General features: G+C 34.0%; 1 protein-coding gene and 1 pseudogene across 1 annotated transcript in view; both read right to left on the bottom strand.

Moving 5' to 3' along the window:
- Window positions 1–1,951: 1,951 nt before the first annotated feature.
- On the bottom strand, window positions 1,952–5,562 carry LOC112097211 (annotated as a pseudogene).
- A 2,418-nt stretch (window positions 5,563–7,980) lies between these two features.
- The window catches only part of LOC18038147 (probable LRR receptor-like serine/threonine-protein kinase At3g47570), a 96,847-nt gene continuing 79,796 nt past the window's right edge, over window positions 7,981–25,031 (bottom strand). The window contains exons 7-9 of the mRNA XM_006428209.2: window positions 20,708–20,716; window positions 8,495–8,944; window positions 7,981–8,390 (exon numbers count right to left, since the gene is read on the bottom strand). Of these exons, the coding sequence (XP_006428272.2) occupies window positions 7,981–8,390; window positions 8,495–8,944; window positions 20,708–20,716 (869 nt within the window). The remainder of the gene's footprint in view (window positions 8,391–8,494; window positions 8,945–20,707; window positions 20,717–25,031) is intronic.

Genomic DNA, 25,031 nt, shown 5'->3' with positions numbered 1-25,031 from the left:
GTTAGGGTCAGGTCGGGCTTTTTTAAGGCTGGCACATTTTAATCAAAAACAATTTTAATGAACATTTTAATAAAAAATAATTAAAGTTTATTATCATCAAAATCAATATTAATGAACATATACATGTTAACAGAAGTGATTGTAAGCAGTGAGATTATAGATTAACAATATATAATTTGTACAATACATCTCTGGACAGGTTTTCAGTACTTAATCATACAATTTTTTGGCCAGAGTGTGTCAACATAATTAGTATGTTGAAAATGATCATTAGAGAAAATCAATAAGTGTTAAGGAGCAAAATGTAATTAAATTGATTAGACAATTGAGATATCAATTTAATTAGTTGTGTAGTACAAAGTATTGTTCAGTAAAAAAATTAATGTGGTATGGGTTGAATTATTATTTGAGAATATTATCCTAGATAGCATACAATTATGGAGGTTAATTTCATTCTTTTAGTAGAGTAGATTTGGATTAAATAATTGGGTTAGTTTAATTACAGGCCTAATTATTATCTAATTATTATAGCCAGTATTGTATGTACCGATATAATCCTCTGGTTTGCTCATTTAATTAACTACACCACTATTGGGTTAATAAGCAAAATAACTGTCTATTTGGGTTAAAGCCTAAATGTATTATTTAGTGGGGGACTTTATTTAATATGCTTGTGTGTAAGGGGCTTTGTGTTAGTTTACAAGGCAGCCCCTATAATAAGCTGCGCTACTTTTGGTTTTATCTTTTTTAATTTAAATCCAATGTGATTTAATAGAATTAAAAAAAAAGATAAATAAGGAGCCTAGGGTTTCCACCAAATAGAGATATAAAAATGTTTGTATTCTCCACAAAAAGAGATACGGTAGCCATATAGATCAGTTTGAGAGGAAAATTTTTCTCTTACTAGTTGCTTTCAATAGTGACAAAGACACTTAAACGTCAAGTGCAGATCAAACTTGAGTCATAATCTGAAAGATTGTTGGTGACGAATCGTAATCTAACAGAATTGGTGGGGACAAATCGTAATCTAACAGAATTGGTGGTGACAAATCCTGATTTGGAAGCCTAAATTTATTCTACGAAAATGCAAAGGTACGATTTCTAGATTATAGTAATTATATATATTGTATGAGAATTTGATGAGGTTGGAGAGCCACGCAGGACAACGAAGGTGACAAAACCAAATTCCAAGTATCAAGGATGAGGTCTAGACGTGTGATTTGGGCATGCAGGACGTGAAACTCATGCATGCAAGGGAGTAGGAATCAGAGCAATATTCACTAGTGGATAATTTGCATAGTATCCCCTTAAAGTAGACGTTGGAGGATTCATAGTTTGTTTAGTTGTTGCATTTAAATTATCTTGTGTTACTCGTTTTGCTGAACAGGTTAATAGCTAGATTGTTGCATTTGTTTTGTATTTTGTTATTTGCTTAGTGGACGCACTAGAAACCTCTATTTTCGGCTGTAAATCATAGTAGTGGGTTGTGATTAAATATATAAATAAGCTTTGGAGTTCAAAAATAAGACAGTCACCAAATTATTTAAATATTATCTTACGGTTTATTCTCACTCAAAGGGAATCATATGAATTGTATAAGTGTAATTCTGACTGGGACCTATCAGAATTACGATCTAAATTTTTCCGCTGTAAAAATATTTTTATTCCAACATCAACTACAATCAAGATTAAAGAGTTTGACAAATTACGTCCTTGCGTTTAAGTTGAAAATCCAATGATCTGTTATCAACCGTGTTTGTACAAATGCTGTTACTCGGAACTACCAAACAGTATGTTGTCATACATAGACCAGAGTAGCATCTCAGTTTCACAATGGAAATCTGCTTTACTTGCCTTATCAAAGGCTTAAAATACATCAGTGATATGTGCAAAATGTTTAAGACAAGTTACAATCTGAAATGAGGCGGAAATGTCCAAGCCATTTGTTATTTCATCCGTGAACAATGCTTTTATCGGCCCCTACTATCATCTTCCCTGCAAAATTTAAATTTTTGTAATAGTTTGAGGACAAGTACTTGAAGCAATAAATAATTTGCAATATAGATCAATTTCTCCAATATTATTTTTGTGACCTGTAGTCAATCTTTCTTTCTGCCCTCCATAAATGCCTCCTCTCATTGCATCTCCAACTAATAATGTGTAAGCAGGAAAATCAACTCCAAGGATCTGAAAAATATATATTTATATTAATAAAAAATTGAAAAAAAAAATTGATATATGTGATAAGGAAAAAAAATATGCACTCTATTTATGAAAATTACCTTTAAAATATAATCTGTTTGAAGAGTTTCATTCAGTCCTTAAACAGAAATTTCCTGTGAAAAACAAACACATGCTCTGCATATTACTACTAATCTTAGGTTTAGGATCTGTTTGGGATTTGTTGCATTGTGGCTGTTAATCTATAATTGTTGTGAAATGGAATCAATGAGAAGCTGTCAAGTGAAAGTACTAGACACTTTACATATTGCTATGTCAAAATTAAGCAGAAGCACAACACTTAAAACATACCTTCATATACGTATTTATATCTTTCTCACTTTTAATCAATTCCAACATGATTTCTTCACGCGTAGAGACAAACATTCATTTGTTAATACAGTAAAAAAAATTGATGAATATCAGCAGCCATCAAATTAATTATCATGATGCCGCGTGTGCAAGATATAATGTACCTGCTCGATTTCCTACACCTTGAAAACGAGCAGAAAAATCAAATGTTTCTCTCACAGTCATCCCAGGAATGTGCAGATTATATTGGCTTACATATCCAGATGTTTTTTGGGGGGACAAATTCTTCTAGTTTGTATCCATTATAATAAACCTCCCATGTGGCCTATTGAAAGAATTAAGATGGACCAAAACTACAACAGTGACTGGGAATTCTTGTTTTTAATTATTTATTTTAATTTCTTATGAAATATTTGAGATTTAGCCCAAAAAAAGTGATGGGTTATGACATCTCAACTATGTTGTAGACTGATCTGTTTTATGATTTTACAACTTCATTTACTGATTCTAAAGGCTAAAATTAAAAAATAATAATAATATGTCTCTTTAGTGTGTGAAAATCATAAGCGTCATATGAATATATTTTTGATACCTTTAGAGATTTGTTTAAGTTTCCAGAAAGAGCCTTCAAAAGGGAAGTTTTTCCACATACTGGAAAACCAATCGAGAGGGTCATCCTGATGTATTTTTTATTGGATTTAGATTCAACGGAGACCGAAAGGCCTCGAACCATAGCTTCTGACTTGACCGGGCGGTGCCCTGACCACTTCAACTACAATCCGAGAGCAATAGTATGTACCGAATATAAACACCTAAAAGTCAAAACGGCAGCGTTTCAGCTTTTATAATCGATTAATGAAGACACGTGAGGGGCACATGATCACTTAATGCCTTGCTTAAAGGGCGTCAACTGGGAGCGTTTTGGTCTTCACAGAATCGAAGCAGTCACGCTAGTAAGCACGTGATCACTTAAGCGAAGCCGAGTTCGTTATAACGACCTCTTGGATACGTGTCAAGCATCTGTGCATTTTGGGTTTATAAGCTGAGCTTTCAGTGTGTTTGATAGAAAATTCGAGAGAGATACAGAGAGAAACTGAAGCGAGAGAGAGAATAATCTTATTCTCTGTAATCTCAGTAATATAGCTCTGTAATTCAATCCTTGAATCATTAATGAAAGCCTGCCTGATGGATTCACCCGTATATGTAGGTCATGCAAAAGACTGAACAACGTATATCTGTGTGTTTATTGTGATTTGACTTGTAATCTACTCTTAATTCATTCTTTGGTTCATTTTGAAAGTCTCTTTTATAATCTGTTCGTGTTATTGAATTGATCTGATTTGCTCAATCAAGTATGTGCAAACTTGAATTGATCTTGTAAAGATCCCTGGGCAGAGTTTTGATCTTGTTAAGTTATCAAGAACAGATCAGACTCTACACTGCCAAATACAGTGTCAAAATTTTTTTTTTTTTATTATGTTGTATATAATACTTAACCCCAAATACGGTATCAATAAAATTTATTCGCAATAGAAAATGGTCCTGCAATCAGGTTATAGATTTCAATCCTGAATCCTTAATGATTTGAGCATGCACGTAAGAGAAAGCTTGAGAAAGTCGTAGAACAATTGAGATGTATTACAAGAAATTTAAGAAATATATATAAATGCTGGTGTACAATCAAGTCTAAATGCTGATACTTAATGTTTCATTGGCGTGAAATATAGCCGCTGATCTCAAAATATAAAAAATAAAATAAACTGATAATTAACATTTTACTGGAAAAACTACCATAAGTACCCAAGCCAAACCTGTTAAAAGATTTATTACAATCAAGTCTAAAAAACAAATTAAAGTGTGTTATCTGTTTTGCTTTTGGTAGGGGTGGGCAAAAAATTTGGGAACTAAAAAATCGAATCGAACTGCTGCTTCTGTTCGATTTCGTTTCATTTTTAAAATAGAGAAAAAATGAACTCTATTGAAAAAAAATAATTCAATTTTTAATAAAACTAAATTTTTCAGTTTGATTTTTGGTTTAACTCTATTGAACCTAAAACTGAAAATTGAGGGGGAAAAAATCACTTCTAAATAAAGGCCCACAAAGACTAAACGGACATATGCCAATAGGTTATGTATTTTTATTTAATTCAATTCAATTATGATTTAAAGAAAACCAAACCGTGACCACCCCTAAACTTTTTCTTTTATTTTTCTTTAGTGTAATAAGCAAATTAAATTTTAGTTAAATATAGTTTACATGCTCTGCCTTCCAGGTTTTATTACACCACCAACATCATCAATGATGCTTATCTTGACTTGCAAAGTCCTACAGAAAAAATTGCCGTGCGTAAATGACCTGCAAAATGACAAATATAAACAGAGATAAATTAGTTTAAATGCTTAGTTAATTGATTGATTGGTAAAAAAATTTTGAGATGATATAAGTCACATGTGTGGAAAAAGATTTGGTTGCGATAATACTATTTAAAAACAAAAAACAGAACTATTAATTGACGTGATATAACTATATGTAATTATTAATTGTTTAACACTAGATTGCAACTTGGGCTTTGTGTCTACTAATTTAAGGATTTGATATTTTTAGTCAGCATCGAAAATTTCTGACATTTAATCATGAATAAAATATTCAAAAACATTCCAATAATTTAAAATCCAAATTTGATGCTATGCATTAAAGCTTACACTCCACTGTTTCAGTTATTTTGCGTCAAATATGAATGTTGTATTGTGAAAGAGAATCAATTTTCACGATACATACAGGAGTGATTCGAACCCTCGAGTTTGGAAGTAAAACATGAAGGTGTCCATTATATTGGAATATTGCGATAATAGCATCTAAAATATGAATACATTTGAGTATAAAGAGCGTCTAAATTGTGTACAATCAACTCTTTTTTCATATCCATTGGTATTAATTTTGAAGTCTAAAATTAATCAATTACATTTTGAAGGTACTCACCGGAATTGTGCTTTTACAAGCATTCCATAGTGTGGGCAGAGGCTTTCCATGAACTATATAACTCACATTATGCTTCCACGCATAAAATATTTTTTATCTCACTTCTACTGTAGGAAATTTCAAATCAACTCTGCAGACACAACCAATAAACTAATAAATGAATAAAAGCATTTATGCGTGGAAATTTCATTCTGCTTTTACTCACTGAATGTGCAACAATAAGTAATTTGGAGTGACTTGTAACACAGAACGTAAAACTAGCAACATGAAACGTCAGTCGGTACACTTGGTATTGATAATGAGCCATCACCGTGGCTGAACCTTTTTTTCTTTTTTTTTGAATGGTAGACAGGTGGATCAGACTCAAATCAGTTTATTAATCCCCATCTCCCTCAGAATTTGAACTCGAATAGCTAGCTAAATAAACCTTGGTTTTTTAAATATTTTATATTAGACCTTGCTCCTTGTCAAGGTTTGTTGAGCACTTTCGATCAACAGGTTAAGCTTTGACTTCTAGCTACTCTATCTGACCTTAGATGGTCATTTGGCTTCCTATATTTAGTGATAACATGCAATGGTTTGTCTACACATCAGCGGTGAATTGGGGACTTTTTGGTGCACAAATTTATGTATTGTCTTCTAAAATGAACCTAAAATTACTTTTGACTGACTAAAGATCATCAGCACAACTGCTTAAGTGATAATTTTTCTTATTTAGATATGCATACTGATTTTGTAGGTGACAGATGAGATTCCTTTTTTACTTATTCAAGCACTGGCATATGTGATCGTCGGTTATCCAATGATCGGATATTATGGTTCAGCATATAAAGTTCTTTGGAATTTCTATGCGATGTTCTGTACAATGATGCTTTACAATTATCTGGGAATGCTACTAGTGTCATTGACACCAAATTTCATGATTGCTTCAATTCTATCCGAAGTTTTCTACACATTAATCAACCACTTTTCTGGATTTTGATTCTTGGACCGGTAAGCCTCTAAAGTCTACCATAGACACTATGTTAACATTTCTGTGTATCAATGTGTGTGCGTGTGTCTGTGTGTGTATTAGCAAAATGTTTTGAATATTAATTTTGATAATAAGTTTCCTGCAGAAAGTTCCCAACTAGTGGATTTGGCTGTATTATATGATGCCTACCTCTTGGGCACTAAATGGTACGATTACTTCACAATATGGAGATATATATTGACGAGGAAATTACTTTATTTGGTGAAACAAGAACATTGTCTTCCTTCTTAGAAGATTACTTTGGGTTTCACCATGATCGCTTGCCGATTACAGCTACTGTTCTTATTATCTATCCTCTTGTTCTCGCAATTATTTTTGCATATTGTATAGGAAAGTTGAACTTTCTCAAAAGGTGAATTTTTTTTTTTAGAGAGGGTGTAATGTTGCAGCATATATAGCGTAGAATTAGAATTTATATTCTTGATCAATATTGCAGCAAATCGTTGAACACAATTTAACTCTTCTATGAGCTGAACAATTACGATGATATCATCTCCTCTGTAATTTCTAAAACTGCCTAAAAGATCTCTTTAGGGCTGCTTTCATTGCCCTTTACCAAATTTACAACATTTTCAAAGGCAATAGCAACTTGGGCTTCAAAGATTATTGCTTCTGCCTCTGCAAGCTCAACATCACCATTAAAGCCGGAATTTGTAACAACTGCCCTTAGACCTGCCAAGTTCTTTTAGGCACTAACATCCACATCTACATTAAGCTTGTACTAATTTTCTAAAGAGGGAGTCCGAATTGGCTTATTAGTACTGTTTCTACGTTGTTTTATCATCACATTCATAGACCAAAGGGAAAAAAATCCGAAACTTTTTTTTTTTAATTTGACACAGTTTGAATACATATGTAGTCGAAATTCACAAAAGTGCATAGGTTGCTAGAATGTTATTGCCTCTATCAGGCCCAATATTCATTCATTGAGGCATTTCATCAAATAGTTTTGGATTTTCATCAAACAGTAGGCCTGAGAAGTTTCTCTTTTATCAACCACTGGCAAAATATGTTCAATGATCCAAGCAAGGGTAGTTTGGTCTGCCTAGTTCCCAACAGTTCCTACGCCAAACGAAGATCAAACGGATATTACAATAAACTAATCAAGCTCAAAATCAACGCGAACAACAAAAGTTCATCATATTGCAGCCTCTAATTGGAATACTCCGTACAGCCAAAATTTTTATTATAAACCTATCGAATTATACAATTGTGATAAAATTGTTATTCCCTTCGACAGCCATGTTTTCCCTGTCTAAGATCAAATTTCACTTCCTTCCATTTGATGGAGTTTTCAACTTTGTTGCCTTGTGATTCATAAGAATATGACTATAAAAAAACATAAAACAAAGTAATGAGCCTTTTATTTATCTCACAATATACAATGTAAATTTATATCACTTGGGGCAAAAGCTACAAGAGAATATTATATTATCTAGTTATCCATTTGCTTGTTCAGCACATTTTCATGTTTAAGGAGAATGTTCTTGACTGATTGTAGCTCATGGACAACATTAGTTATGTTCATTCGATCTTGTGGTGACTCCATTGAACAAGCAACTCCAATTCTGACCATAGAATTGACACAGGCTAATCTGCTGTTGATTCTTGTTCGCCTTTGCCTATGGTTATCAGTACTAGCCAAAATTTCACCATCATTTAGAAGTATTGGATCCACAATGTACACCACATGATCAGGCAAGGCCATTCTTGCAAATCTATGAAGATTCAAGTCTCCCTCAAACATAACATCCGTGGGTTTTTTTGTTGTCACCATTTCCAACAACAATATTCCATAGCTATAAACATCTCCATTTGTTGACACCCCACTTCCAAGGCCATACTCTACCATTAAAAAAACATAAATATTTCTAAGAAGTTAGAAGTTGTGAAAAGAAATTAAAAAATTAAAAAGAAAGTAAATTATATATTAGAATTTAAGTTATGACCTGGGGCTGCATAGCCAATTGTTCCCCTTACTCCAACAGAGCTATTTAAAGTTGGATTTGAGACTTCTTGATGAAATCTAGCTAGTCCGAAATCACCAATGTGAGCAGACAAGTCATTGTCGAGAAGGATATTGCTTGGCTTCAGATCACAATGGAGAATTGGTTCTTGGCAGTGGCAATGAAGATAGTCTAGTGCAGATGCCACATCAATTGCAATGCTTATTCTCTGAAGAAGGGTGAGTTTCTGAATTCCAATTTCTTCATCTCTTTGTGCAACTGCTTCTGGATGCAACCATTTTTCAAGACTCCCATTTGGCATGTACTCATAAACAATAGCTTTAAAGTCATTACCTTGAAAATCAATACTTGAGCATGAAGTTATGACCTTGACAAGATTTCTATGACGGATATTTTTCAAGGCTTTGCATTCAGCCTTGAAACTCTGAGAAGCTCCTTGGCGTTGAAGGTTAATCACTTTGATTGCAACAACAATTCTATCTTCATCAAATACTCCCTTATACACAGAGCCAAAGCTACCCACTCCAATTAATTGTGTTGAAGAAAACCCATCAGTTGCTTTGAGGAGGCTTTTGTAAGAGATCCTTAGTAGTGTTTTTCTTGTCAATAGTCTTGAAGGCTGCCTGGAAGGTCCCCTCCTCCTTTTGTGCCAATAGAAAATGAAAAATGACACCATGACTAATCCTAAAAAGGCACTTGCAGTTGAGATTATTATCTTTAGTCTTTGGGAAATCTTCTGACTGCTTGATTCGTGCTCGGGGCATTTGGGTAATTGCAATTCATGTATGCCCCCACAAAGTCTATTACAACCTACAACTGATATTGCACTTGCATTTGCAAAAATTCCCCTTGTTGGTAGCCTCCCCTCAAAATCATTGAAGGATAAGTTAAGATATTCCAAAGAAAGAGCCTCGAGGAATATTGGAATTTGACCAAAAAAATTATTTCGCGAAAGATCGACCTTTCGAATACCTCTTGAAGTTCTAAAAAATGAAGGAATGAATCCGTTGAAGAAGTTTTCTGCCAAATAAATATCTTCAAGACTAGAGCAAAGACCAAGTTCACTTGGAATTTCACCTGATAAGTCATTATTAGACACATCAAAACACCTCAAAGCCTTCAGATTACCGATCCTTGGAGGTATAGATCCAACGAAGTGGTTTTCGGCTAAATCCAGTGAAACTGAAAGAGAGGATATATTGAAAATGTCTTCTGGGATAGTTCCACTGAGTTCATTTGCGAACATTTCTAAAATTGCCAATCGTTCCAAATTTCCTAGACTAGAAGGGATGACTCCTGATAAATTGTTATCGCCTAAGAAAATTTCATATAATGATGACAGATTTCCTAGAGTGGAAGGAATTTCCCCTGAAAAATGGTTGCCACCAAAATCCAAGCCCTGCAAGTTCAGAAGCTTACCCATTTCTTTAGGAATTGAGCCTGTGAATTGGTTTTCCTCAGTCTGTAATGAATATAAGTTAACAAGGTTACCTATTCCTGAAGGGATGCTTCCATATAACTGATTAGTCCCAAGGACCAAAATTTGAAGTTGACTTGATAGATTAGCGATTGAATGTGGTAATGCTCCTCTAAATTGATTTCCGCCTAAACTGAGAACTTGCAATTTGCTACAGTTGGCCAAAGAATTCATAAACCCCATCTCATCACTTTCCCCGCTTCCTAAATTATTATATTCTAAAATTAGGTATGAAAGATTTTTCATGCCTCCAAAATTGACTGAAAGTTTTCCGAAAAAACTGTTACTCGCAATTTCAACATATTCGAGTTTGGAAGCATTGGATAGTGATATTGGAATGGATCCGCTGAAGAAGTTTTCGTTGGTTTGAAAGAGTTTGAGATTAGGAAAATAAAGACCTAAACTTGGTGGAAGACTTCCATGCATTTGATTTTCAGACACCGAGAAAATGACAAGGAAGGAAAGATTGTAAATGGAAGGAGGGATTGTACCGGAGAGGTTGTTTCCGCCAATTCCAAGAGTTTTCAACTCTTTCAATTGACCTAATGAATCTGGAATATTTCCTCCAAAAGGATTCCCATCTAGAGACACAACTTCCAGGGATGTTAGATTCCCGAGAAAAGGTGGGATGCCTCCGGTCAAATTATTCATGGGTAAAGCTAGTTGTTTGAGTCTGTATAGAGAGACAAACTCAAATGGAATACTTCCTACTAGCTTGTTGTTTCCTAAGAATAGTACTGTGAGCCTGGAACAATAAGATAAGTTGGCTGGAATTTTCCCGACGAGGGAGTTATATGAGAGAAGCAGAGTTTCTAACCTGTGCAGACGCCCAAATTCAAGAGGGATTTCACCTTGGATAGTGTTATTCATAAGATTGATCTCTTTTAGGAAGCTGAGGTTGCCAATTCGAGGTGACAGTAAGCCACTTAAGGCTTTTGACCTCAGGTCTAGGGCTGTGACTCTTCTGTGCCTGCGACCACATGTAATGCCCTCCCATTCGCAGAAATGGCGAGAATCATTCCATGAGTTCAGGATCCCTTGAGGGTCATGAGAAATCATTGACTTAAAGGCCTGAAGGGCAGCAAGATCTCCCTCTTCAAAGGCTGCAACTTGCAACAATGTGATGAAAAAAAGAAACATGGATGGAAAATAAAGAGAACGGATACTCATTTGTACAAGTGAGAAGGCAATTTCCTATTTTCCTTGGCTTGCCTTTGTATGTGAGCTTCACCTAGCTTTGAGAGTTGTAAATTCAACGACATCTTTTTCTTTCTTCTTTTTCTTCTTAATTTGAAACTTGACCGGCCTCGGTCATTACCAAATATAAATGTTTAATCAAATGACAAGAGAAATGTGAGCATATTATACTTTTGATGTTGTCCATATTTTCTTGTTTGAGCTTTGATATTGACAGGCGTGATTTTATTCAAATTTTGGATCTTTATGAACTAATTTCAAGGTTGTTCCTTCTCCAGTTTTCCTTCTTTGTGGACAAATGCAAGTCTATTCCACAGAAGGTTCCTTGGCCTGAGCTGTTTGTCTTATGCAACATATTCTATTCCACAGAAGGTTCCTTTCCCTGAGCCGTTTGTCCTATGCAACATATTTAACTGCCAAACAAAAAGTAAAAACACCTAACATTTCCATATGGACTCATTTCATGATTCTAAAATTTAATATCATATCATAACTCTTTCATTAATTAGTTTTCAAATTTTAATATTCCAAAGCACATTAGAAAATAATCAATATGAATATACGACCAAGTCAACTTGGGAATGCTACATATATTTTCTCTTTCTTTGTAAAAATTTAAAAGTAATAATTTCGGCTTGGTTGGTTGTTTATGTTTTTTTTCAAATGATGCTCTAAGAATAAGTTGTTTAATTGATTAGTTTGCGTTTGATATGTATCTCATGGCATGGAGACATAAACTCATGCATGCCCACATATATGCTTGAGTATGTGTAAGCTGTAACACCCCAAATCTAACACGTGCGGAGCACGTGAAGAAGGAGGTTACTCACAAATCATTAATCTTTACTCATAAGTTTCAAACTGAAATTCCTCCAATTCTTATTCAAATAAATCCATAAATCCAAACGTCAAATACTAAATAATCTCTCTCGAGGACATATAAAAATAATAACAAAAGTCTCAAACTCCAAATTACACGTTCATAATAAAAGTAACTAAATAGTAACACAAGTCTATCCTCCACTTATTCAATAGCAAACGGAAACTGGAAATCACTAACTCCAAAGCTAAGTGCACCTCTCAAAAGAAACTTAATCTGCAAAAAAGTAATGACGAGGGGTGAGCCGTCAACTCGGTAAGTAAAACCATTCCTAACACACTAGGCCTATCGATACCAAAAAATATTGCAAGCCTTCTTTTGTTTAAAGCATATATCATAATCCATAATTTTCATAAAACGATATATCACAATAACATAAGATAAATTCTTAATAATTCAGAATATTCAAAAGCATATTTACTTACGAAGCAAATCATGTAATACGTATACAGAAAACAAATAGGTTAGCTCTTGTCACATAGTGTCACCTATAGTCCCGGTGACCCGGCCAGAAACAAAATCAGAATATCGTGTGCACATTCAGAACAGAAACCCAGTACTGGTCCAGACAGATATATCGTATATTACGATCAGAATCAGAATCAGAATAACTATGGACAATGAGCCAAAACATTAGGAATCTCATACAATCATCAATAATCGAAATCATACATGGGTACAAAACATTCGTATCAGATTTATAAAAGTTCATATCAATAATATAGGCTTGCATAACATTTTAAAGATAACATCATAAAAGGTTGTCATGTCATAAAATCATTTACATATTAAAAAGCATTTATAAAATACTTTGTTAAAAAGAATGGTTTGAAAACATTTACATAAAGCTAATTTTGTTATCAAAATTAGTAATCCTTTAAGTAGTATCAAAACATTTATACTTATAATAATAATATCAAAATACTTATACATATCCAGTACATTAGGAATGAAGTTACTTACCTCGACAAATGAACTTGGATTAACACACCTCTAAGCTTCTAAGAGCCTCAAACACCTTCAAAACCTTAAACAAATACAAGATATGACAATCAATAACTTATTCTAAGAATTTGATTGTCTAATTCATACCCGTACAGGTCTGATTCTCGGAATTTTAACTCTTAATCCAAGTCTCAGAATGATATAAAATCCTATGGAACCATTCTGGACATCCATGAGTACCCCATGTAAAATTTACAAGAGAATCCGATATCAAAAACATTTTAAAAACTATTTACTTCTCGGCAAATTCGAAACTGTTTTCACATAATCTAAACCAAACAGGACGGGGTCCGTGGTTTTTATAAAATACAATACTAATCAGAAAATTATAAAATTAAAACTGGGAATCCTAGACACATATATTAACCTACATACAAACTTTCATAATTTTTTGAGTTCATTTGGTGGTACAAATAGTCTTGTGAATCTGATCACAATACTGGAATCGTGGATTTCCAGTGCAGTGGTTTCTATTTCCAAAATACGTATAAAATTGAAAACGAAGTTGAATTTAATGAAATAAAATTTAATCAAGAAGCCCTACATGTCTAGTTTCCAGAAATATAAATTTTATAAGAAAATTCGTTCAGAAAATATAGCTTTAAAATTCGAGATCCTCATGCTGTCCAGAATTATCCTGTGCTTAATACGTCAAGGATTGATTAACTAAACTCATACTAAATCAAAACCCTAAGCAAAGTCTAAATATATTCTAAACCATGCATCATGATCTACAACCATTAGAATCGTGCCAATATAAACCCTAGTTAGATAGAGTGATTAGAAATCTGTTGAGAACATGGAGAATAACTTACCCGTCGCTTGATTCTCTCCTAAACAAAGGTTTGAATCCTAAGATTTGGGTAAGAGCGTAAAGAGCAGCAGAGAAGAAGAATAAACGTTGTGAACTTAGGGTTATGGAAGGGGGAAAAGTATGTATTTATAGGGGATCTTAAGAAACCCTATTCAATAAGGAAAAATAACCCTTTTCCAAAATGATCTCATAAATAACCTCTATTTAATTAGTACCCCTTTCTAAATAAGGGTTATAGGCCACCCGTAATTCTCAATGAAAACCTAATTTCCATATATGTAGCATTCTCAACTTGGGAATGCTACATATATTTTCTCTTTCTTTGTAAAAATTTAAAAGTAATAATTTCGGCTTGGTTGGTTGTTTATGTTTTTTTTCAAATGATGCTCTAAGAATAAGTTGTTTAATTGATTAGTTTGCGTTTGATATGTATCTCATGGCATGGAGACATAAATTCATGCATGCCCACATATATGCTTGAGTATGTGTAAGCTGTGTGGATTTTTCTCTAGTTGATGTTAGTATGCCCGCTACTGCAATTCTGCACGCCATTTCGCTGGAAAATGTGTATGTCTTTATAGTAATTGTGTCAAATTCGGTGCCAAATTCAGCACTGATATAGGAGTCCATGTATCTTAGCTGAACGTATCGTGAGAAAGACAGGTTTTGCCTCTCCAAAGGAAGCAATGAGAGTTTTCCTGAGATTGGAAGAAAGATTGTTGTTTGTTTGACATTGAGAAGAGAGGGTCTAACTAGTATAATTTTTTAACGTTCAACCATCTGCAGTTATCTCTTGCTTTTCTCTAGTATTGTCGCAAGCATCTTCGCTTGGCTAGTTTGAAAAGTATTCTAGACTTATTTAGCGACTTTTGTACTAGAAATCGTCTAAGTGCCGCACGGGTTGCTACACAACAAAACTTGTCCCGTGACACAATGTAGTCTATATTAACTCTGCTATGGATGGACAAAATCAAGTTTGGTTCAGGATTTTAGCTTGATCGGTTTTCTGAACCACTCCTGACCACTACCATATATGGTAAACCGAAAACTTAGTTTTAGAGGTTTGATTTATTTTTGAAGAGCCAAATCAAAGTGATCCAAATAAAACCGATCAGTTCAATGAACCAAACCGAACTAAGCTACGTGGTTTTGTTCGAGAAATATTGCCCACCCATAATCCACATAAGGGGACTTCATACATACAAAAGGGTCTTTATTCTAAACCACCTAGATATCAAAGAATATCAAACAACATTTTTCTATGAATACTCACCGTTTGCGCCGAGAAGCAAGAAATTCATTACTAGAAATGCCTATTTCTCATATGCCATAGGGCAAGCCCAGAAACCCTATTTCAACCACACTAGCAAGGAGGCTGCAGCAGGAGAAATAATAATAATAATAATACCACATAAGCCTTTTCTATTACCTTATTAATCTGAAATAAAATATAAAATAATGCAAGGGACACCAGTTTGAAAACAATAAGAGTAGTAATACTGCGAAACTACGGGCTGTGATAGAGGCAACCGCAATCCGAAAGAAGGATGCCAGAAATTGGAACATATATAATGATGTGAAATGAGCAGCAGAAGCAGAATGAACTGGTACAAGAACCTACAAACGCAAAAAAAACTTTGAGAGATGTTACAAAAATTGGTGAGATGTAGCATTATAATTTATATATTATTGTTTTATGAGGTGAATTAAACTGACCTTCAGAATTGCGGGCTGTATCCAATGACATAGTAAGTAAGACAAGTCCAAATGAGAGATTCAACAAAGGACAGGGGAACTTTGAGAATAGTGGCTGGAATGGCATATGGCCAAGCTGGGTAATAGCGCAAATCCTTCTGTTTACAGGAAACTTAAAGTCTTTCAGCAGTCATGGGCAACTCTGAAACTCCATCAACAAGAAGTATCACAAGTTCATAGAACAAAGAACCCGTGTAGTAATTTGCATCAAATACATCTGTCTCCATCCCTCTCCTCAGGAAAACAGTCATTGTCATGATTGCGATAACAGTAAGCTGCAACCGAAAACAAAATAATCTTTACCTAACATAGACCAATTATTCAAGAAATGGGGTAAATTTCAATTTTTCTAGGTTCCTTGAGTTTGATAAAAGACAGATAAGTAATAGACTCTGTTTTCTGAAATACATAAACTCTCTCCTATGAACTGCTGTTTTGCTGAATTCATATCAAACTTATTCATTTTTTTAATTAAGTAAATACCATTATCATCCTTATTAAGTTGTGGAATGGGGGTAGATTTCTCTCATACATTAGTAGTGAGAACAGATTAGTTTCTGAGCTTTGCTCGATAGATATAATTGTTTCAAAATGTAATGTTTCAAACTAACCTAAGTGAAATTTATATTAAAAAATAAAAAGAAAATTGATTATGGAATGGGGAACACAAAATACAGGAAACCTAACCTGAGTTATTTTGAATACGTAGAGAAAATATTTCTCTCTGCAAGAAGAAATTCCCTGGACATGCAAGCTTTAAGTAGTTCAAATCTGGAAAGAGAATACAAGCCAAAGGAAAGAGCCCTGGGTTTCAGATTTATCATACCGTTCTGAGAGATACTCATCAGGCTTCTTACCAATAGTTGATTCCTTGGATATTTTATAGAACAAATCCACTGAAAAATAACTGTGAGATACTTCAGTGTTGAACCATTATTGTTCTTGATCTTTTCTAGGCATAACCTGAAAAAAAAAGGGTTCAAACGTGAAGGTAAAAGCATATACAACCACAAAAAACCTGACGCATTACACAAATGATACTAGATTTCGTTTTGTTTTATGTCTGAAGCTCAAAGAAAATATAACTCTAATATGTCTTGCCAAGTGAAACTCTTGTTGCGGATTTAATTGATGAAAACAATTATTGGAAAGAGAGTTCAATTTATGGTTCTTTTGAGAAAGAGGATGCTAATGTCCTTGTGCAAATCCCGTTACCAAGAAACCAGAATGAGGATAAACTGATATGGCATTATGATCGAAGAGGTCAATACCTGGTCAAGAGTGGTTATCAAGTGGCGCTAAAACAAAAGCATCAAGATGTCCCGGCAAGCTCAAATCACCATTCCAGCAAGTGGAACTGTAGTGACTTGGGTGCTATAGAAATCGATTTGCTACCCAAGCACTGCCCAAGATCACAAATCAGACCAACAAGATGCTAAGATCCTAAACAATCAAGCTTTAAGTGTTAACAGAACCTTTAACGAAAATGGCTGTAATCAGAACACACCCAGAACAAGAATTAGAAGCTAATCAAACGCAAAAGAAAGAAAGAGATTTACGTGGTTCGATTGTGCAAAGGAGCACAATCTACATCCACGGGAGAAGCCCAAAGAGCAAGCTTTATTGATGATTCAAGTAATATTTACAGAGTAGTACTAGAGCTAACTACTAGGATCAAGACTAAGCTTTCTCTCTATCACGCTCTCAGATCATTGCTGAAACTGCTCCTTTAACCAGATTATATAACAGCTGATAACGAACCCAGAAAGCACAGATTTCCGCCACCTGGACTAACAGCTTCTTAACTAATTTGATTCTCCACCCCACGTGCACTCCACATGTTTCACTTAAGCCTTTGACCAAAACGTCTTAAGCTCCTGCCGTTTTGAACTTAAGTAAATCACATGTCATGCTCGTGACTCCTGAGTTTATTAAACATATTCTAAACGCTGTCGTTTAACATGCTCAAGTTTTGGATTCATCATTTTAGTCCACAGGAACTCTATTTGGAAGCTGGTTGTCCCTGAAAAGGTGAAGATTTTCTTGTGGAGAGCAGCAAAAGACCTTCTTCCGACTGCTGAAAATCTGTGGAAGAAAAGGGTGATGCAGGAAGCAACATGCCCAGTATGCAGAAGCCAAATGGAGAACTTGGCCCATGCTCTTTTAGACTGCAAGATAGCAAAGAAAGTGTGGAAAAACTCCTCAGAAAATCCTGTTCAAGGGAAAAATTTTCCAGATGTTATCAGCATAATTCAATCGTTACCTCAACAGCAAAAGGAGCTAAATGGTGAGCTAGTTGCTTCCCTCCTCTGGACTATCTGGAATGCAAGAAACAAATGGCTGTTTAAGGGGGTAAATGAGGATCCAGTAAGGTTGGTAGCTCGAGCAAGTTCTGTTGCTGATTCGATCAAAAGAATCAAAGTACCAGAAGAAGAATTTTGTGCAGAAATAGTCACTACAAAGCACCAGCAATGGTGTCCGCCAGAAGAGGGATGGATTAAAATCAATGTGGATGCTGCGATGGATGAGGAAAATAGGCTAGCTGGGCTGGGGGTTGTAATTAGAAATTTCAAAGGAGAAATCATTGCTGCTGCTGTCAAAACAGAGAAGAATTCTGGAAATGTAGAGATGGCTGAAGCAAAGGCTGTCTTGTGGGGACTGCAGGTAGCTATCATGGCTGAAGCAACTCAAGTGATTGTAGAGTATGACTCGAAGGGAGTAATAGAGCTGATTAACAACAAAATGGGTACCTTGACAGAAATTGTTTGGGTGATCTTTGACATTTTGGAAACTAAGAAGAGTTTTCAAAATTTCAAAGCTCAACATGTATCTAGAAGTTGTAATGTCTCAGCACATTCTTTGGCGAAATTAGCCTTAAGGAAGTTAGACTCTTTTGTATGGCTGGATGAATTTCCAGTTGAAGTTTTACATTTATTCTCTTTATGAGTAATGAAAGGTGTACTTTCTTTTCAAAAAAAAAAAAGTTATACTCCTCATACAAAAAAGAAAAGAAAAAAAGAAAAGCCCAATATCATCTCAAGTGACCTGACATTAAAAATAATTAATTCATTTCCATGATTCATAAATGCTACGTTACTTGGAATTATTTTAAGTAGTATTAATGAATCAAAATTTGAAATACAAGAAAATTAAATGAAACCCCGTTAAAGACCTTTTCAAGAAATCATACCCCTATTTCCCGTCCTATTTTACATAAAAAAAATTAGGCAAAGCTACTTGCGTCCTGCAGAAAATCAGCTACAGCTTTCCTTTCAGGACATCTAAATCCATAACTTTCAAATAATTCAGGTACTCGTTGGCACAGACCGAGGTACAAAGTTTTTCCTTCTGCCATTAACAATATCATCTACCCCGCAAAATTTAAAGTTTTGTAATAGTTTCAACCCCAGTACTTGATCGAGCAATAAACAAAATTGCAATATAGAACAATTTCTCCATTATTATTTTTGTGACCTGTAATCAATCTTTTTTTCTGGCCTCTAGGAATGTCTCTTCTCATGGCATCTCCGACTAATGTGTCAGCACAGAAATCAAGTCCAAGCATCTGAACTAAAAGAAAAAAAAAAATAGACCTATTAATAAAAAATTACAAAAAAAATTTGATGAATGTGATAAAGAAAAACAATATGAACTCTATTTAATTATGAGAGGTAACTTTAAAATATAATATGTTTGAAGAGTTTCATTCAGTCCATTGACAGAAATTTCCTGTAAAAACAAACATACGCTCTTCATATTACTAGTAATCTGTTTGGGATTATTGTGTCACTGTGGCCGTTAATCTGTTAGTCTATAACTGTTGTGAAATATAATCAATTACAAGCGGCCAAGTAAAAGCAATGGACACTGTATAATCATGTAGGTATTTACAGCTTCATCGGGGATAATTCCTGTCTCTTTCTCCCTTTTAATCAATTCCGGCGTGATTTCTTCACAGGTAAAAACAAATGTTCATTTGTTGTTACCGTAAAAGATTGAGGAAATATCAGCAACCATCAAATTAAGTATCATGATTCCGAGCGTTTATGAAATAATGTACCTACTCGGTTTCCTACACCTTGAAAACGAGCAGAAAAATCAAGTGTTTCTCTCGTAGTCATCTCAGGCCAATGTGCAGATCATATTGGCCTGGCTTACATATCCAGATAGACCAAAACTGCAATAGTGGTTAGAACTTCTCTGCTTTTTTTTTTCTTAATAAAAAAACTTATTTATTTTAATTTTCTTATAAATAAATTAAGATTGTAGCAAAAGAAAAAAAAAATTGATGAATTATAGCATTACAAATTTACGACTATGTTGTAGACTTATCTGTTTTATGATTTTACAACTTCATTTACTGATTCTAAAGGCCTAAAAAATAAAATAAATAAAACTCTTCATCTTGTGAAAATCATAATCTTCATGCAAAAACATTTTTTATACCTTTAGAGATTGTTTAAATTTTCCAGAAAGAGCCTTCAAAATGAAATGAAGACCAAGCAAGAGTATCGTTCCGAAGGAAAGTTAAGCCAAATTTAGTTAGTATGCCTAAAAGGTGAATCAAACGCCCTTATAGTCGAAACGCCAGCGTTTCAGCTTTCATAATGGATTAACGAAGACACGTGAGGGACACATGATCACTAATGCAGTAAACGACACCAGCTGGGAGTGTTTCGGTCTTAACTGAGCAAGCGCGCGATTACTTGAGCGAGGCCGAGTTCGTTGTAACAGCCTATTGGATAGGTGTCAAGCATCTGTGCTTTCCGGGTTATTAAAGTTGAATTTTCAGTGTTTGAAAGAAAATTCTAGAGAGATATAGAGAGAAACTGAAGAGAGAGAAAGAACAATCTTGTTCCCTGTAATCTCAGTAATATTTCTCTGCAAATAAATCTTGCCTGATGGATTCACCCGTGGATGTAAGTCTTGCAAAAGACTGAGCCACGTATCTCTGTGTGTTTACAATGATTTGATTTGCATGCTGTTCTTAGTTTATTCTTGGCTCGTTTGGAAAGTCTCTGTTATAACCTATTTGTGTTATTGAATTGATCTTGTAAGTTGCTCAACAAAATTTTTCTTTTTATTTTCTTGTATATAATGCATTAACCCCAAATACAGTATCAATAAAATTTATTTGCAATAGAAAAATGTTCTAAAATCAGGTTATAGATTTCAATTCTGTATCCTTAAAGATTTGAGCATGCATGTAAGAGAAAGCTTGTGAATGTCGTAGAACAATTGAGACATATTACAAGAAATTTAATTAAGAAATATATATAAATGCTAGTGTACAATCAATTCTAAATTCTGACAAATAACATTTTATTGGTGTAAAAAATAAAATAATCTGATAATTAACATTTTACTGGAAAACCTGACATGAGTATTCAGGCCAAAACTGTTAAAAAGATTTATTACGTTCAAGTCTAAAAAGCAAATTAAAGTGTATTTTTTGTCTTACTTTGGGTAGGGGAGGCCGAAAATTCCGGGAATTAAAAAATCGAATGGAACTACTGGTTCTGCTCGGTTTTGTCTCATTTTTAAAATAGAAAAAAAAATTGATCAGTCCAATTTTTAATAAAGCTAAATTTTTCAGTTCGATTTTTGCTTTAATTCTATTGAACCTAAAACTGAAAATTGAATTAAACTGAAAACTTAAACCCAGCAGCTTTGCAAAGTGCTACAAGAAAAAATTGCCACGCGTAAATGACTTGCAAAATGACAAATATAAACAAAGATAAATTAGTTTAAATGTTCATACCTATAGTTAATTGATTCACTGGAAGAAAAAAAAAAATTCTTTTAGATGATATAAGGGTTTGATATTCAAACCCGGTCACATGTGGGAAAAAAAATTTTGGTTGCAATAATACTATTTAAAAACCAAAAACAAAATTCTAACTTGACGTGCTAATTAACTATATGTAATTATGAATTTTTCAACACTAGATTGCAGCTTGTTCTTTGTGTCTATCAATTTGAGGCTTTTATATTTTTAGTCATCATCGTAAATATCTTACATTTAATAGTGAATAAAATATTCAAAAATCATCTTATAATTTACTTTAACTGTGGGATCAAAATCGAAATAAAATGTATTTCTATTAATGTATTTATTTTATCTTGGAATTACAAGTTAGTAGACTGACTTTAGTTGATTATTTTCATCATTTATAATAATAATAATAATTTTATATTAACAATGTTATTAGAGTAATAATTATTTTGATAATAGTAACTATTATTATAATAGTAGCACTATTATAATTATTAATCATTATAATTAATATTAATAATAAAATTACTATAATAATAATAATAATAATAATAATAATAATAATAATAATAATAATAAGGAAGAATAAAATGAGAATTTTAAAATTTTAAAGGAGGTAATATGAACACTTTAAGAAATGGAATTTCTATTTCCATCTCCCCATGGGAATAAGAGCTTTAATAATCATTTTCAATTTTAAATGGGACCCACCACTTTGATTCCTATTTCATCTCTTATTTAAACAAATAAGCACATTCTCATCCTTAATTTTTATTCTCATTCCTTATAAGAAAACACACCATAAAATTTATACTCCGTTGTTTACAGTTATTTTGCATTCAAATCGAATGTTGTAATGTGAAAGAAAATCAATCTTCACTATACACACAAGAGGGATTCAAACCCTCAAGATCAAGAGTAAAATATAAAGGTAACCATTATGTGGTAATATTGAGATAATATCATCTAAAGTATGAATACCACTATTAGAAAAATGAGAAACACTGATACTAAGTTTCTAATACTAAATAAAAAAGTATCAACATTTGATAACCTAAGCAATTTCTAACGCTTCTTATATAGTATTGTAACCAAGTATTGATACTAATTAGAGAGTTATTTTAATTTTATTTAATTTCCCTAAATCTAAACGGCGTCATTCTTATTGCTAAAATGTTATCACTATAAAATATAAATTAAACAGTTGGAACTTTTTAACTTCTCGCTTCCCTCTCCTTCCAAAATCAATTCCCCCTCTCTTTCTACTGAAACCCTAAATCTAAAATCAACAAACAAAACAAGGGCCAAGAAAATATTGATTCAATAAATTGGAAGCAAATCGAAGCCCACACTCCTAACAAACCCTCAATCCAAACCCTCACTTTCAACAAACCCTAAGTCAAATTTGTTGAAGAACACAAAATTCCACTCACTGCAGGCTCTGTCTGCACCATTCATTGCAGACTTTCTTCTCTACTGCGCACTACAATCTCTCTTATCTGCAATGCATTGAAGCTGTTGTCCTCTGCTATGCGCCCAATTTTTTGTTTTCTACCAAGAATATATGGAATTTTTTTTTGATATAGTAAACAGGTAAAGCCAACTGCCTAATTTTGATTTCCAATTTCCTAATATATTCCAAGTAATGCAAAATGATACATGTGAAATTTTTTTAACAAATATTTTGGATTCCTAAAAGAAAGATTTTGTACCTTCTAGATTTTGAGAATGATATTTTCCCATTCTCAGTTTTATTTCTATTTAATCTCAAGATTTATGAAAATTTTCTTCCTTTTTAGGTTTTATATAATGTTTAAGTCGTAATTAAGTAAGTTCATATTCCAGCGCTTTAAATGGAAAATTATATATACTAGACTGCGCAAAATAATATCCAACTCTTTTAGTAAGCAATTATTAGTAGATTTAAAAAAATTAATTTAGTTTTAGTTTTAATAAAATTTTTCTAATTTAAGAAGAAATTTCAATTCTCCATTGGACTAAAGTCCTTCCTTTCTAAAAGATTTAATTGTTTCATTGTTTAGTAATTCTCCAAACCCTAAATCCTTCAATGCATGTAGATGGTTTTCCATTGTAATACTATCGATTATATATGGATTCAGTTTATTTCTGATTTAATAGGATAACTTATTTCCTTACTTATGTTTGATACAAGTTGATACATAATTGACATTTATAGTGGGCAGACTTTTGTAAGTCCACGTTTGTCTTTTCATTTTCGTTTATTGTTTGGCTGTTGATTAGATGTTTCTCATGTCATTAATTGCATAGATTTTTTCTTATGAAATTCAATTGTTTTTGAGCTAAATAGAGTGAAAGATATTTGACAAACATTTTTGGTGCAATTTAATTGAATTTTCTGGAAACACAAGGCTATTTTTCTTCAGCAGAGCTACTTGTCACGGGATGAGAGTTTTGCACAACAAACCCGTGCAGCACTTAGATGACTTCTAGCACACAAGTCGCAAAGTAAGCCTTTCGATTCTTCTCAAGCTACCTAAGTGGAAAATGCTTGCAACAATGCTAGCGAGAAGAGAGCAATATGGCCAAAATGAATTTTATTACTCACTAAAAATAATTTACAAGGGAGCTTTTATAATAGTGCTTGAGAGCGTGTGTGAGAATGTGTGTGTGTTGGTCAATGTGCGTGTGTGGTGTGATGTGGTGTGCAAATAAGGGGGCTCACCCCTATTTATAGGTGTGGGAGTACTAGAGGAGGAAACTTCCTAGCAACTTCCATAAATATCTCTAGGGACCTAAGTGATGAAGCCTAGAAACTTCTAGCTTATGTACAATTGTGCAAAAGTCTATAATTTGGGCCAAGCTTGGATAATTTGCTAAGCGCACCACGGCTGGTCATTTGTGTTGGCCCATTTCTAAGCACATCCTAATTTTAAGCGCATCCCGCCTTTGGTGCTAAGCGTAACCCACTTCTAAGCGCACTCTGTATCGAGGCGGACTTTTGCTAAGCACAACCATGCACATAAAATTAGCTTATGATTTTGGCATATTCAAGCGGCTCGTGACAATCCTCCCCCACCTATGCTCGCGGCATCCTTGTCATGCCCTCGTGCTTATAACTTTAGACATACTCTGCAAATTACCATAGGTCTTCTTCACATTCCCACGTTGCTTTGCTCTCGGGGAGGTTTCTACACTTCACCAAGTACTCGTTGTACACTGGTATGCCCTTTCTACGAATGACTCGATCGGCGAGGATGTATTCCACATCCTTGTCATACGCAGTGACAACGGCGGTTGGGGCACGTCTTGACACACCTCAGCTTGGGTCTTCCTCATCTTCATGGTATGGCTTGAGCAAGCTCACGTGGAAGACCAAATGAATCTTGCGTCTTGGCAGAAATTTGAGTTGGTACGAGACATTGCCGACATGTCGTACAACTTCGAAAGGCCCCTCGTATCACTTCACTAACCCCTGGTGGATTTTCCGCAAAGTCTTGAATTGTTGGGGTAGGAGTTTCACTATAACTTGGTCGCCTTCCTTGTACTCGACGTGGCATCTCCTCGAATAAGTTCATTTCTTCATTCTTCGTGTGGGTTTGTCGAGACAAGCTAGTGTGATGTCTGTTTCCTTGT

Source organism: Citrus clementina, unplaced genomic scaffold (genome assembly GCF_000493195.1).
Source record: "Citrus clementina cultivar Clemenules unplaced genomic scaffold, Citrus_clementina_v1.0 scaffold_6, whole genome shotgun sequence".
In the NCBI taxonomy this organism is placed as follows: domain Eukaryota; kingdom Viridiplantae; phylum Streptophyta; class Magnoliopsida; order Sapindales; family Rutaceae; genus Citrus; species Citrus x clementina.
Note: the sequence above shows the minus strand (reverse complement) of the source record. Positions and strands in the feature narration are given on the sequence as shown.